The sequence below is a fragment of the Cyprinus carpio genome, chromosome A21, assembly GCF_018340385.1.
Source record: "Cyprinus carpio isolate SPL01 chromosome A21, ASM1834038v1, whole genome shotgun sequence".
In the NCBI taxonomy this organism is placed as follows: domain Eukaryota; kingdom Metazoa; phylum Chordata; class Actinopteri; order Cypriniformes; family Cyprinidae; genus Cyprinus; species Cyprinus carpio.
The window spans coordinates 11,075,321-11,089,266 of record NC_056592.1 but is presented as its reverse complement, the minus strand read 5'-3'; the positions used below and the strand labels follow the sequence as shown (position 1 = coordinate 11,089,266).

The 13,946-nt window shown below is 37.2% G+C and overlaps 3 protein-coding genes across 3 annotated transcripts; all 3 read right to left on the bottom strand.

Annotated features, from left to right (window-relative positions):
- Window positions 1–2,926: 2,926 nt before the first annotated feature.
- On the bottom strand, window positions 2,927–3,982 carry or61a1 (odorant receptor, family 61, subfamily A, member 1). The gene has a single exon (XM_019104956.2). The coding sequence runs from the start codon at window positions 3,968–3,970 to the stop codon at window positions 2,927–2,929; it is 1,044 nt and encodes a 347-aa protein (XP_018960501.2). The 5' UTR covers window positions 3,971–3,982.
- A 2,013-nt stretch (window positions 3,983–5,995) lies between these two features.
- On the bottom strand, window positions 5,996–10,281 carry LOC109091179 (olfactory receptor 52Z1-like). The gene is made up of 4 exons (XM_019104957.2): window positions 9,376–10,281; window positions 6,245–6,394; window positions 6,152–6,154; window positions 5,996–6,052 (listed from the first exon to the last, which is right to left on the bottom strand). Exons 1-4 carry the CDS (start codon window positions 10,279–10,281, stop codon window positions 5,996–5,998), a joined length of 1,116 nt encoding a protein of 371 aa, XP_018960502.2.
- Window positions 10,282–12,060: 1,779 nt separating this feature from the next.
- On the bottom strand, window positions 12,061–13,551 carry LOC109091180 (olfactory receptor 5M3-like). Its single transcript, XM_019104958.2, has one exon. It carries the CDS (start codon window positions 13,482–13,484, stop codon window positions 12,522–12,524), a length of 963 nt encoding a protein of 320 aa, XP_018960503.2. The 5' UTR covers window positions 13,485–13,551; the 3' UTR covers window positions 12,061–12,521.
- Window positions 13,552–13,946: the final 395 nt, after the last annotated feature.

The following is a 13,946-nucleotide window of genomic DNA, read 5'->3' as shown; positions in this document are numbered from 1 at the left end:
CTGAGTCTGAGTCCCGCAAGGGTGAGACAAGACAGACACACAGACATTTGCAACAGGTTTAAGCTCCGGTGAGCAAACCTTCACTTCAAGGTACTTTTGCTTGCATATTCCAGGCAAGGACCTTCTGCACCTACTCCAGGGCCACATCTGCGTGTTCCAGATTTTAATACCCTTTGGTGCTGCAGGAGATCAGCATCCTACAGTGCTTTGTGTTCAAGGCTGTTGAAATGGATTTCTGCTCCTTTCCCCACTGAATTGTTACCAGTACAACCAGTGGAAGAAGTCACCACTATCTTTCACATATTTGTTTGATGCATAATAAGGTTCTTCCACCTTATTTGTTTCAGAGTAGCAACAGTTTATCTTTCCAGATAACGTACTGTAGCTCTGACATAGCAACACCCAACTTAATTACTTGCATTTTATGCACTTTATTCCTTTTTCATTCATGGTATTCATTTAACAGTTGTTGATTACTCTTGTCTATCTTATGTTAATAAAATCTATTTTATTACACTTGTGTCTTCCTTGTGCTGATGATACAGAAAGAGATTCTACAAGTTAGGTATCCCACCAATCTTTCTTATGTGATGTACTTTTAACCGCACCTTAAGTAACACGTGCTCCAAGAATCATAATGTCATCAGTGACGTGAGTACCCATACACTATTTCGCCTCCCTATGTTGGCAAAAGCAAATTCACTACAGTACACACACACACACACACACACACACACACACACACACACTAGTTATTTCTGGTTCTCGAATCTGATTGGCTGAGAGGAGTTCGATGTTCTAGAGATATGGGAACTCCAACCATTTTACTATTTGTATCACTCCACTTGCTGTATTTCTCACAGCGAGTGTCATGGCAGAAGAGATTTTTAGGCAAGAAAGTACTTGTTTAGACTTTAAATATGTGGTTTGTTAATAAATATAACATCTATTTGAAAATTTGTTTCAATGTTTTTTACACACACACACACACACACACACACACACACACACACACACACACACACACACACACACACATATATATAAAATTGCTGATATATAAATGTAAAGGAGGCCAGCGGGAATTAATGTTGTTTCAATGGTTAATATGTGTTAATGTTAATTAAAAAAAAAACTCTTTACTTCTACTCCTTCATCGTGCTCAGCTACTACAACCACATTCCATAACAGTATAAGTACAGTCCGTTAGCGGTCCTTGGGCGGGGGCCTGAGCAATATGATGTCATACTGCTCAGAAAATCAAAACGGCTTGATAAATGAGACTGTTTAGGTTTTTTTGGGGAAAAAAGGAGTGAATGAATTTTTATCATTGTTGGGTGGTCGTGTCCACACTGCTAAGACACATTTCTCTGCATACACCATGTAAAAGTTAATTTTGCATCTGAATTCCCCTTATGAACACATGAGGACACAATATGGCTTGCTAATAATCTTTCAAAAATCCTGGATGGCATTTAGGTTTTTACCAGAAGATGACATCAAACTATTGTGTTTGATGTCACAAACACTGTTTTTTAAATTGACTTTAACAGCATTAAAGATCTGTCATATGCAGTGTCAAATGCTAAGACTTTAAGTATACATATATTTCTTAACTATTAAATCATAATGGTACAGCTCAAAAAAAAAAAAAAAAAAAACATTATCCTGTTCAAATAACATTATATAATTCTGCAATATAAATATTATTATATCTTCTGCAGCTCAAAAACATTTATCATTGCCACTTTTAAAGAATCATCACTGTGATGCATCACACAAAAAGCAGTCAACACTATTTCTAACAGTGAATAAGTTATTAATCCTTGGACTTCGGGAACATATACAATATTTTTGCCCTAACTGGACATAATTTAATACAATATGACAATGTGAGAATGTGGTAAGAGGATATGTTACCATTCTTTCTTTTTATATTTCTTCTGATAATCTGACTCCAGATCAAAGAATGTTGTATTTAAATATTGTTTTTTTTTTTTTTAGTACTTTTAAAATAATTAAAAATTAGCCTTAAAAGCAGTATGTTGTATTAAGCCATTTAAAATGACAAAACAACAAAAAGCCTTTGGCTTCAGGGGCTGTGAGGTTTGGAGAAGGCCTTTGATCACCTCTTTTAGAGATCCACTCTTCACTCTGCTCACATGCAGCTACATGAGAGAGAACTTTATATAGAGCTGATCATAATGATCTAGCACTCCTTTGGTAATTAAGAAATGATAAAATGCAAATATGATCTTGGATGACCATTTCTTCTATTTGATAGCTGTATCCTTCAGTAATTCAGAAGATAAATAATTTATCTATTTTTAATGAATTATTATTTTCTCACATGCAGTTTAGAGGTCAGCAGCTATGAACATAATTGGAGAGGCAATGCACTTTCATATCACCACTTACATAATAACTATAGTTTGGCTGTTTCCTAAAATATTAATACAGATAAAAAAAAAAAAAAAAAAAAAAAAAAAAAACATTGATTAATTTATTTTTTGTTTTTGATGTGATTTTTTTGTTTTTTTGTTACTTTTAGTCATTATAGTTATTAAAAGTAGTTGTTTGTATTGTACACTGCCAGACATGGACAGTTACTTTCTTTCACAGAAATCTCTTTTGTTTTGTCTTTATATAGAATGATGTTCCATAAATAAATGCAGATAATTAATTAGAATACATCTTTTATAGGTAAGGTTCAGTGGTGTTTTAATGGTTAAACATGTTACATTGCAATATTTTTTTTATATTTATCGTATTCATAATTAATATCAATACAATTTGACCACAAACTCATGGTTTTTATTTTGATATTCATCATAACAGTTATAAATCATCAGGGAGCATACAGCCCACACTTGCTATTTCATTGGAGCCATGCTATTTTTCCAGATCTGTTGTGAATATGCAATGCTCAATCAGTATGATTTGATCTTAAGCTTTGGAATAAATTTTTTGCTTTAGTCCTAATAGGAGTTAGTATAATTCCATATATTATAGGATTAACCAGAGGTGGAATGATCAAAAAAGAAACCGACAAGAAGTTTTTAAAACCCTGAGGTAGACTGCCAGTTCCAAACACCTCATATAGTGTATTAAAAAGAGACCAGACCACATAATTCAAAAAGGCTATCAAATGTGGCAAACATGTGGTTATAAACTTCTTGTGGCTTTGAACAGAGTGCTTACAAGCGATCAGTATTTTTACATAAGACAAAAACACAAACCATACCAGAGCATTAACAGCACATGTTAATATTCCATTAACCACAAACTGAGCAGTGTCCACCCTGCAGGCAAGTCTCTCCAAGACCCAGTTTTCACAGTACAGTTTGTTTATCTGATTCATGCAAATGGGAAACCTGAGCGTCAGCAGTATTATCAGTATTGCAGTGCAGCAGGGAAACATCCAAATGAAAGTCAGCAGCCTCCAAACAGTGATGGTTGTCATGACAGTATGGTAGTACAGAGGTCTGCAGATCGCTAAGTATCTATCGAATGCCATTATGCACAAATTAGTAAACTCACCTATTGCATACGTGAAAATGGCAAAGCTTTGGATGGCACATTCTGTCAGAGAGATTACATTTGTTTCATTTAGTAAATAATACAGCAGGGGTGGATAAAATCCTGTGGCTCCGTATAATCCATTTATACATAAATTGCACACAAAAATATACATAGGCTGGTGGAGAACTTTCTCCAGAACAATTATGCAAATCAAGGCTGCGTTCACAAAAATGGTCACTAAATAGCCTGGGAGGGCAAAAGAGAATGCAGTTATCCTGCTGGACCTGCTGGTGTCATTCAGAGCTATGAGAGAGAAAGAGGAGAAGGAGGAGATGTTGTCCATTCCACTTGACAAACTAATGCAGATCAGACACAAATGCAAAAACAAAAGCATCTTAGGAAAAGTACAATCATAATCAATTCTTATATCACACTTTCTCAAATGCATTTTCTTTTTGTATACACACATTGTGGTCAGTGTATTTACACTCAAACACTTTGTGCAGCATAGAAAATCATTTGATAAGAAAACGAATGAAAATAATTGCGTTTGTAACTGAAATATTATTTATATTATTTATATTATATATTTAGTTAAAAGAGAGTGTTAAAAATGTTTAGGTGTTCCGGGAAGTCTTTCCGTTCCGTGCTCTGAGGGAGGTTTCCTAATGCTCATGGCTGAATCATCAGTTTATATAACACAGGGTCTGGATGGGGTAGGTTTATTAACCCCTTTGATAATTAATTAGGATTGATAACTAAGGTGATGTCACTTCATTATTATTATTTTGTATCTTTTTGTTGAATTGCTGATGTACTTTAGAGAAAAGCACCTGCTAAGTAAATAAATGCAGAATTAAATTTTTTAGATATCTGTCTTTAATGCAGTGTGATGATTTTCAAAAGACTTACCATATTTCATTGTTTTATTTTATTAGTAGTAGTTTTTTTTATTTATATCATGGTTTCTGTTGGTTTTCTTTATTATTGTTCCAAAATGGAAGTCTATGGCAGCTCTATGAGCCATACATAGGAAAATGATCAAATTTGGCACACTTCAGTTTTCAGTAGTAATGTGACCAGTTTTGGGATCTCTAGGACCAACTATATCCACAGTATTTTTAATGTAACAGTGGGCACAGCCATTTGTAACTTGAATGTGTGAGGTTTCTGTCATTCACTTCCAGTTATTTTTAGCTATATGAAACAGTTTGTTATGCTTCTTGATACTGAAAACTGGTATTTGTTATCATATTATTTTAATGTATTATAGTAATTTTAAATATTAATTTGTAGCACAAATCGTTTTACTGCTTATTGCACTTTGTAATTTTTAAAGCTTATTACCCGGCTAATGAATCGAAAATCTCACACATTTAGAGGAAATACCTTACATCTGTGTTGCAAAATAAAGTGAATAGTGACCCCACTAGCACTACTAAGCCATTGATTTTTGATATTCATCATTGTTCAAAAGTTATGCTATGTTCAAAAGTCTCAACGAGGCAGTGGCTGCGCACTTTTCCTGCCAACTGCCATTGGATAAAAAGCGAAGGTCACTCACCCCTCCAAATCCTGCAGGAGGACTTCTGCCCTCACTGGACGGGCGTATTCTTCCGCCGGGCAGGTCGCCTCCGCTCTACACTCCATGGCTGTGCTCCAGTTCTTTCAGGCCAAACTCCTCCAGGCCATGGATGAGTCAGGACCTGATGCCGCAGCTTTCAGGAAGCTGTGCAGCACTACAGACCTGGCTCTAAGGGCTACCAAGGCCACAGTGCAGGCCGTAGGGAGGTCAATGGCCAATCTAGTGGTGCTGGAGGGCCACTTATGGCTAAACCTCACCGAGATTAAGGAGGCAGACAAGGCTCCCTTCCTCGACTCCCCGGTCTCCCCAACGGGGCTGTTTGGACCTGCTGTCGAGGGATTTGCAGTGCGATTCACCTCTGCTAAAAAGTTATTCCAGGCCATGCGACACTTCTTGCCGAAACGCTCCAGCTATGCAACGGCCACCAGCCTCCCCAAGCCTGCTCAGGGGAAGCAGGCAGCTTAAGCTGTGCCATCACCCGCTCAGTCTGCTCAAAAGCCTGAGCCCCGACAGCGCTCCCACTCGGCCACACGCTATCCCTTTCCAAAGCACCAAGGCCCAAGCTGAACTTGGACCCTGCGCCTCCGGCGTCATCCTAATCCGCTGGAAAGGAAGAGGAGAGGGCAAGTTCTTGCAAGCACCAGACCACCCCCGAAACGCCCTCTGTCATGCCCTCAAGCACTCCATTCAGTTCTGCGTGCTAGTGGCAGTAAGTTTGTTCCAGAAATTGTTGTGAATCATGGGCCCCTTCTAAAAGCACCCTCACACAAAGCTGCTGTGATAGTGAGAAAAAAAAAAAAAACATTTTCAAAAAGAGAGCAAATTTCCTCTTCCAGTTTCATGAGCATTGAGACACTGCACGGATACTCTTAAAGTTATCTTGTGTGTCTAGTTGTCACATGGGCCGAGGCCTGGCGGGCCATCCCCAGAGTGTCTCTTTGGGTTCTGGGGATTATAGAACGAGGTTATTCACTTCCATACGCTCGAAGACCCCTGCGGTTCACCGGCGTGGTCTCCACCTCAGTGCACAGCAGGAACACTCACTTTCTGCGAGCAAATGTAAAGAATTTGCTGGCAAAAGGAGCCATAGAAACAGTTCCACCAGCTCAGAGTGTGTCAGGCTTCTACAGCTGTTACTTCCTCGTCCCCAAAAAGGATGCCGGCCTGTGGCCCATCCTCGATCTCAGACGCCTGAACCGTGCCCTCATGAAAAGGCCATTCAGAATGACTATACTGAAGAAGATCCCCTTCCAAATCCGCCCAGGGGACTGGTTCTTTTTGCTGGATCTGAAAGATGCTTAATTTCATATCCAGATAGCTCCCAATCACAGACGATTCTTGAGATTCACCTTTGAGGGAGTGGCTTATCAATACACGGTCCTGCCCTCCGGGCTGTCTCTGGCTCCCTGCACAGCATGGACGCTGCCCTCGTCCCTCTGAGACAGATGGGAATTCGTATACTCAATTACCTTGACGACTAGCTCATTTTAGCACAGTCAGAGGCTGAGCTAATAGCCCACAGGTCCCTCCTCCTCAGCCACTTAGAGCGCCTGGGACTCAGGATCAATTTTGCCAAGAGCTCTCTATCCCCCAGCCAGTGAACTTTGTTTCTGGGGACAGTTTCTGACTCAGTCCACATGTCTGTTTACTAAGGGGATCCAGAAGGCTCCATCCGCCCTGGCCCCAGCCCCTTACAGTTCCTACATGGGATCTGCCCACATTCCTGAGAGCCCTCAAAGGCTACCCCTTTGAGCCACTTCAGTCTGCAAGCTTAAAAACACTGTCACTGAAAACCACTTTGTTGCTGGCGCTAGCATCGGTTAAGTGAGTAGGTGACTTGCAGCCTCTTTCGATAAGCCCTGTCTGTCTTGAGTTTGGGCCTAACAACTCCAAAGTCGTCCTAAAGCCAAGACATGGGTATGTCCCTAAAGTGCTCTACACGCCGTTTAGAGCCCAGGTTATTACTCTCTCTGTGCTTCCTCCTTCTGAAGAGGACCAGAAGTTTAAACTTCTCTGCCCAGTCAGGGCATTGAGAATTTACAATGAGTGTTCCGCCCCCTTCAGGCAGTCGGAACAACTCTTTGTATGCTTTGGCGGCCACACCAAGGGGTCCCCAGTCACAAAGCATAGGATCTCTCGATGGTTAGTTGATGCTATCACACTAGCTTACTCCTCCCTGGGCCTTCAGAGTCCCATAGGAGTGAGAGCCCATCCCACTCGAGGCGTGGCCTCTTCCTGGGCGTGGTCTAGTGGTGTCTAAAGGAGACCTCTGTGCTGCTTAAACTGCTTAAACTGGCACATGCCTGTCTACCAACGACCACTGGAACAATTTTCTGAAGGCTGGGCTGACATCAATGAGTTCAGCCCTCTTGCCTCCTGCAGGGCTTACCTGTGTATAATTGGTCCCTCTGAGCCTTTCTGCTCAAGGCCAGTTCATATCAGTCATTCCTCTTTCATGGCACAGCGGGATTGTACTGGTTTCTCATAGCGTCTAGTGACACAGTACGAGTAAAGTATTAAAAGTGAACGTACTGGGTTACTTTCGTAACCTCGGTTCCCTGAGATATGGGAATGAGTACTGCGTTCCTTGCTATGCCATGATGCTGCACAACTTGATGTCATTGCTTAAGTCGAATTTACCTGAGATCCTATGGCGAAATACCCACTTATATAGCCAGATGGCCCCACCCATTATGGCAGGCTTCAACGCCATAGACTCGTGTAGCACCGCTGCCGAGGCATTGGTTTGTTTTATAATCACTGCACAAACCAATGGCCTTGCAGTTACACTGCATAATTGAATAAGTCTTCAGTCCTAGGAGAAAAAGGAGTTTTTCCCCATAGCATCCTGCGACGCAGTACTCATTCCCATATCTCAGGGAACCGAAGTTACGAAAGTAACCGAGTACGTTTAGCTACAACCCTAATCAAACACACCTGAACCAGCCAATCAAGGTCTTCAGGATCACATGAAAAATCACAGACCAGGTAGCTGAAGCAGGTCCCCAGCAGCAGGGTGAGGACCTAGGTTTTAGTGCCTTTTATTTTTAAGCTTAATGCTGGTCACTATTCATTGCCAATATATGGACAAGCACGAATGGGACTTGCCCCCCCCCCACCTCCTTTTGTGGTATGAAAAAAGGGCATATGACATTATAACAACACCAGAGTTCAGAGTCCATTCAAAAATAAAAAAAATCTGTGAAAATTTACTCCCCCTCAAGTCATTGCAAACCTGAGTTTTATTTTTTATTTATTTATTTATTTTTCAGTGGAACATAAAATAAGATATTTTGAAGAATGTTGGTATCCAAACAGTTTCCATTGACATCACTGCATATACAACAAATATAGTGGACCTCAGTGGGAACTGAAACTATTTGGTTACCAACATTCTTCAAAATATATTATTTTGTGTTCTGCAGGAAAAAAAAAAAAAACCTCATGTTTGTAATGAAATGAGGTGATTAAATGATGACAGAATTTCCCCTTTAACAACCTTACACAACTTTAAGTCCTTAAACAATTTCAGGGTCTTTCAGGATCAGTATGAGTATGAGAACACAAAACCTATTATATCAAAAAAATAAATAAAATAAAAATAATAATAATAATAAAAATTTATTTGTTTCAAAAACATTGTTACAATCATGTCAGAATGCTAAATTTATTGGTATTCAAACATTTGAATTGACAGTCTTCGTTTCAATTTAGTTTGTCCAAGATGATGTTGATGATGATGGTGATGATGACAATAATAAATTTACTTGGTATATTGGTTAAAAAATTAATTAATTCATTCATTCATTCACTCATTCATTCATTCAGTCATTCATTCATATCTTCCTTCCTTCGTTCATAGTTACTACAGAATTCTGTGAAGAAATACTATCTGTAGAGAGACCTCATGTACAATAAAGATAACAATTACAGAAGCTGTTAGAATTTTTTATTAATTTCTAGTAAAAATATTTTTTTTTATAAGTTAGTAACTCTAAAATGCTCAGTAAAATGTTTCTTAGTCATTTAGATGTACAGTGTTCCAATATGGCAGTCATACAACTTGTAAAGTACTGGAGGATATACAACATGCTTAGGCTGGGTGTTCACTAGATTTACAACAGATATACTGTGTGTGTGTGTGTATATATATACCACACCAGAAATGCTTAAGAACACACTCTTCGTGACCTTTTTGTTTTTTTAGGTTTAGTACAGAATAAGTTGTGGACTTTTTGTGAAAAAAAATCTCTTGATGCACATGATACACATAAAGTAAAAACTCTTTTGCGCACTACTGTAATATTTAACCCATAGATTAGAGGGTTGAACACAGGTGGGACTATCACCAGTTCTAGAGCCAAAAAATTACGCAAACTCTCTGGAATGTCATTTGAACCATATCTACTATACATGATATCAAAAAAATAAGCAGAAGTGAAATTTATCAGTGATAATATGTGTGGCAGACATGTTTGCCAGAATTTCCTTCTGCTTTCTAAAGATGCTTTACATGCAGAGATCAGTTTAAAGTAGGAAACTATGATAAGAACTATAAAGCTAAAAAACATAACAGTAATAACATATCCAAAGACATTATTAACAAAAGATGATACACAAGCCAGCTTTACAACTGACCAGTTGTCACAATATAATTTGTCAATGTGATATTTACAAATAGGTCTTAAGTTTGATAAAAGGACTGCTGTAATGCAAATGCAGCTAGGGACAATCCATGAGAACAGAATTAATTTCACACAGGTGTTTTTAGTTAATTTGGAATGATAGTCTAAAGGTTTGCATATGGCTACATATCTATCATAAGACATCACTGTTAATATCGTGATCTCAGAAAGTAAAAAGCTGTAGATAACATAGGTTTGCAGAGCACACATATGAAAGGAGATCACGTATGAATCCAGTATTAAATCAGACAAAATTTTAGGGTAGAATCCTGTGGCTCCATAAATCCCATTTATACACACATGACACAAGAATATGTACATCGGTTCATGAAGAGCTTTCTCCATGAGAATAACCATAACAAGACAAATATTAATTGACAAGATAAGCACATATAATGCCAGAAAACAAATAAAATATACATGCCTATATGATTTAGTTTCTTTTGGCACCATAAGAGTCAGTATCACAGGATACGTCATGTTATCCATCATGGTATTCATAGTACATGAAATGATTTTGCAGTACAACCTAATATAAGGCAATATTAGTCAAATGTCAGTAAAACATAAATAATGCAGGCATTTCATGAAGTTTCAATTGCTACTGTTGCAAGAAAAAAAAAGGAAAATAAACAAAGTCTCCACAGATGAGTATAGCGCAACTGGTGAAGTAGTGAGGTCTTGTTTGTTTTTTTATATTTAGTTATTTGTCATTAGGGAAATACATGAGACATTCAAAGATTTCTTGGGATTAATTATGCGCTCATGGACAACACTTTGTAAAAACTACTGATTTGTTCAAATAAAGGTCAAATTCACAACAACAAAAAAAAATATATAAAAATACTTGTGCAAACAGCCCCACACAGGCTGTAAGCATTTTTTCACTTTAACAAATGAAACCATACTACTTACAGCTCACATTTATTATCATTATATTTCATTTATTTATTTGATATGATGTAATGTGGACTATAGGGTTTATATGTGTATAATTCTGTTTGAGATTATTTTTAGGGTGAACTTGAACTTTGACTTAAAGGGTCATATGATGCGATTTAAATTTTTCCTTTCTCTTTGGAGTGTTACAAGCTCTTGGTGCATAAAGAAGATCTGTAAAGTTGCAAAGCCTAAAGTCTCAAATCCAAAGAGATATTCTTTATAAAAGTTAAGACTCTGCCACGCCCACCTGAAACGGCTCATTCTAGCAAGCCCCCACATCTCTACATCACTTTGTGGAAATATTTGCGTAATGCCACCCAAATGTTCACGCAAAGAAAGAAGGCGTGGTTTCAGTAACCACAGTTAGTGTTGAAACAGCCATGTCAGGGAGATGCTGTATCTAGGCGAAAGCAAAAGCATTTTATTTGGCCTCTTGAAAGTAGATGCATTTAGGAATCTTTAAGATTACTTACAACAGAAAAGAAATGCATTTTATGGACGACCGTTTCGTGAACCTAGGAGAGGAGGTAATTCTGGCTTTGCTACGACAATCTGGAGCTTCTGAATCAGCTACTGTAAGTATGTTTTGTTATTAGGTTAAGTATTTGCTGTTGACTGTTCAAATGCGGAGTTTTGCGCGTTGTGTGTGTGTGCGTGCGTGTGTGTGTGTGAGAGAGAAAGAGACAGGGTCACACAGTGAGGTCAGCTGTTTTAACCGTCCATGGCTTGTGTACTGCAAATACATACGAGCTTCATCACTGTGTCTGTCACCAACTTTGTCCCCCTTTCGGGCTTGAACTGATAGTAAAACTAAGGACATTATTAACTGTCTTTACATTTATTTTGAAAGTTGAAGCTCACGATTATGGAAAGGGGCATTACATTTCTGACGAGTGCTTGCGATGTTCAGCCAATCACAATGCACTGGATCAGTTGGCCAATCAGAGCAGTCTGCGTTTGTCAAGAAGGAGGGACTTTGTAGAAAACTACGCGTTTGAGAGAGGCGGGGCAAAGAGGACCTATAATGTACAGTATTTTAAAAATAATGTGTTTTATAAAGATCAAAGCATGTAAACATATTGTGTTACACCAAATACACAAAATAATAATCTTTGAAAAAGCATCATATGACCCCTTTAAACAATCTTTTTTTTCCCCTTCATTCCATATCTTTTTTGAGTCCAAAATATCACACTATGGAAGCAAAATGTGAATGATGACTGATTAAAATAAACATCAGTAAATCTAACTTTCTTTACATTGTATCACCCCTTAACAGTGTTGAGTTGTAAAAAAATAGTGGAAGCATTTGATATAAATTGATTTTCAACATTAACAACCTACAAATAATACAATTATAAAATCTATGTGTAAAGGGACTTTGAGGAGACAATTGTTTTTAATATTTGGTAGCACACTGACCTCATGAACAATAAATGTTGCATTTAAAAAAAATATGTTATAAATTACACGGATTAAAAGTATATTTGTACAAACTTGTATTCTATATGACAAAAAGAGCAAGGATAAATTGTACAAACATACAATGATGACATTTAGATATAAAAAGGCATGGAAGAGAAAACTCCTGAGAGACCATTATCATGCAGGGGACTTGATATTGTTGAACAACTCTATATTTAGTCATATTTTAGGTTTTTAATCAAGATACATATATTTATACATATATCACACTTTATTAGTAACATGCTTATTAAAAACATACTTGTTCCCACTTTTTGTCATACTTCATATATATGGAAACCCAATTGTCATGACTATTGTTTTTAATTATGTTTTCGTCTCTTTGATGCACGTGAAACATTTACTCTTGATGCAACACATAAAGTAAAAACACTTTTGCGCACTGCCTTAATATTTAACCCATAGATAAGAGGATTGAACACAGGTGGGACTATCACTAGTTCTAGAGCCAAAAAATTACGCAAACTCTCTGAAATGTCATTTGAACCATATCTGCTATACATAAAATCAAAAAGAAAAGCAAAAGTTAAATTTATCACTGAAAATATATGTGGCAGACATGTTTTCCAGAATTTCCTTCTGTTTTCTAAAGATAATATACATGCAGCGATCAGTTTAATATAGGACAATATGATAACAACTGCAAAGCTAAAAAATATAAGAGCAACAATATATCCATAGACATTATTAACAAAAGATGAAGCACAAGACAGTTTTACAACTGACCAGTTGTCACAATATAATTTATCTATATGATAGGTACAAAATGTTCTTAAATTTGATAACAGAGTGCCAATTAAACTAGAAAAAGTGGGAACAATCCATGAAAACAGAATTAATTTCACACAGGCGTTTTTAGTTAATTTGGAATGATAGTCTAAAGGTTTACATATGGCTACATATCTATCATAGGACATCACTGTTAAGATTGTGAACTCCCACATTAAAGAGCTGTAAATCACAAATATCTGCAGAGCACACATATGAAAGGAGATCACATATGAATCCAATATTAAATCAGACAACATTTTAGGGTAGAATCCTGTGGCTCCATAAATCCCATTTATACACAAGTGACCCAAAAATATGTACATTGGTTCATGAAGAGATTTCTCCATGATGATGGCCATAACAAGACGGATATTAATTGACAATATAAGCACATATAAGGCAAGAAAGCAAATAAAATATGCATGCCTATATGATTTAGATTCTTTGGGCACCATAAGAGTCAGTATCACAGGGTAAGACATGTTATCCATCATGGTATATAGATGATACCTCAAATCACATTAAGCAAATGACAATGCAATGCAAATTGCAAACAATATAAATAAACATTTAAAATGGTTTATAACTCATTAGGCTTCAATATCCAGCCACTGCTTGTTGCAGGAATGACAGTGAGAGTCTCTTACAAATAAACAGATTCAGCCCTGTTTGTGAACTGAATTTATGAGGTCTGGTTGGTTTTTATATCTTTTTTTTTTATCATTAGGGATGTCTGTAAGAGATGTTCTGAAATCTCTTAGGATTAATTATTCGCTCATGGAATTATTATTTTTTTTTTTGAAAACACCTTGAATATTCATACTCACACTTAATACTTTATACTTACAGTAATTTTTAAAAATGTTTGTGTATGATATTTTCTAGCATGATACTGCATCCTTGTGTTAATATGTTACTAAATAGATTAATAAACTACATATTCAAAGTATTTGTGT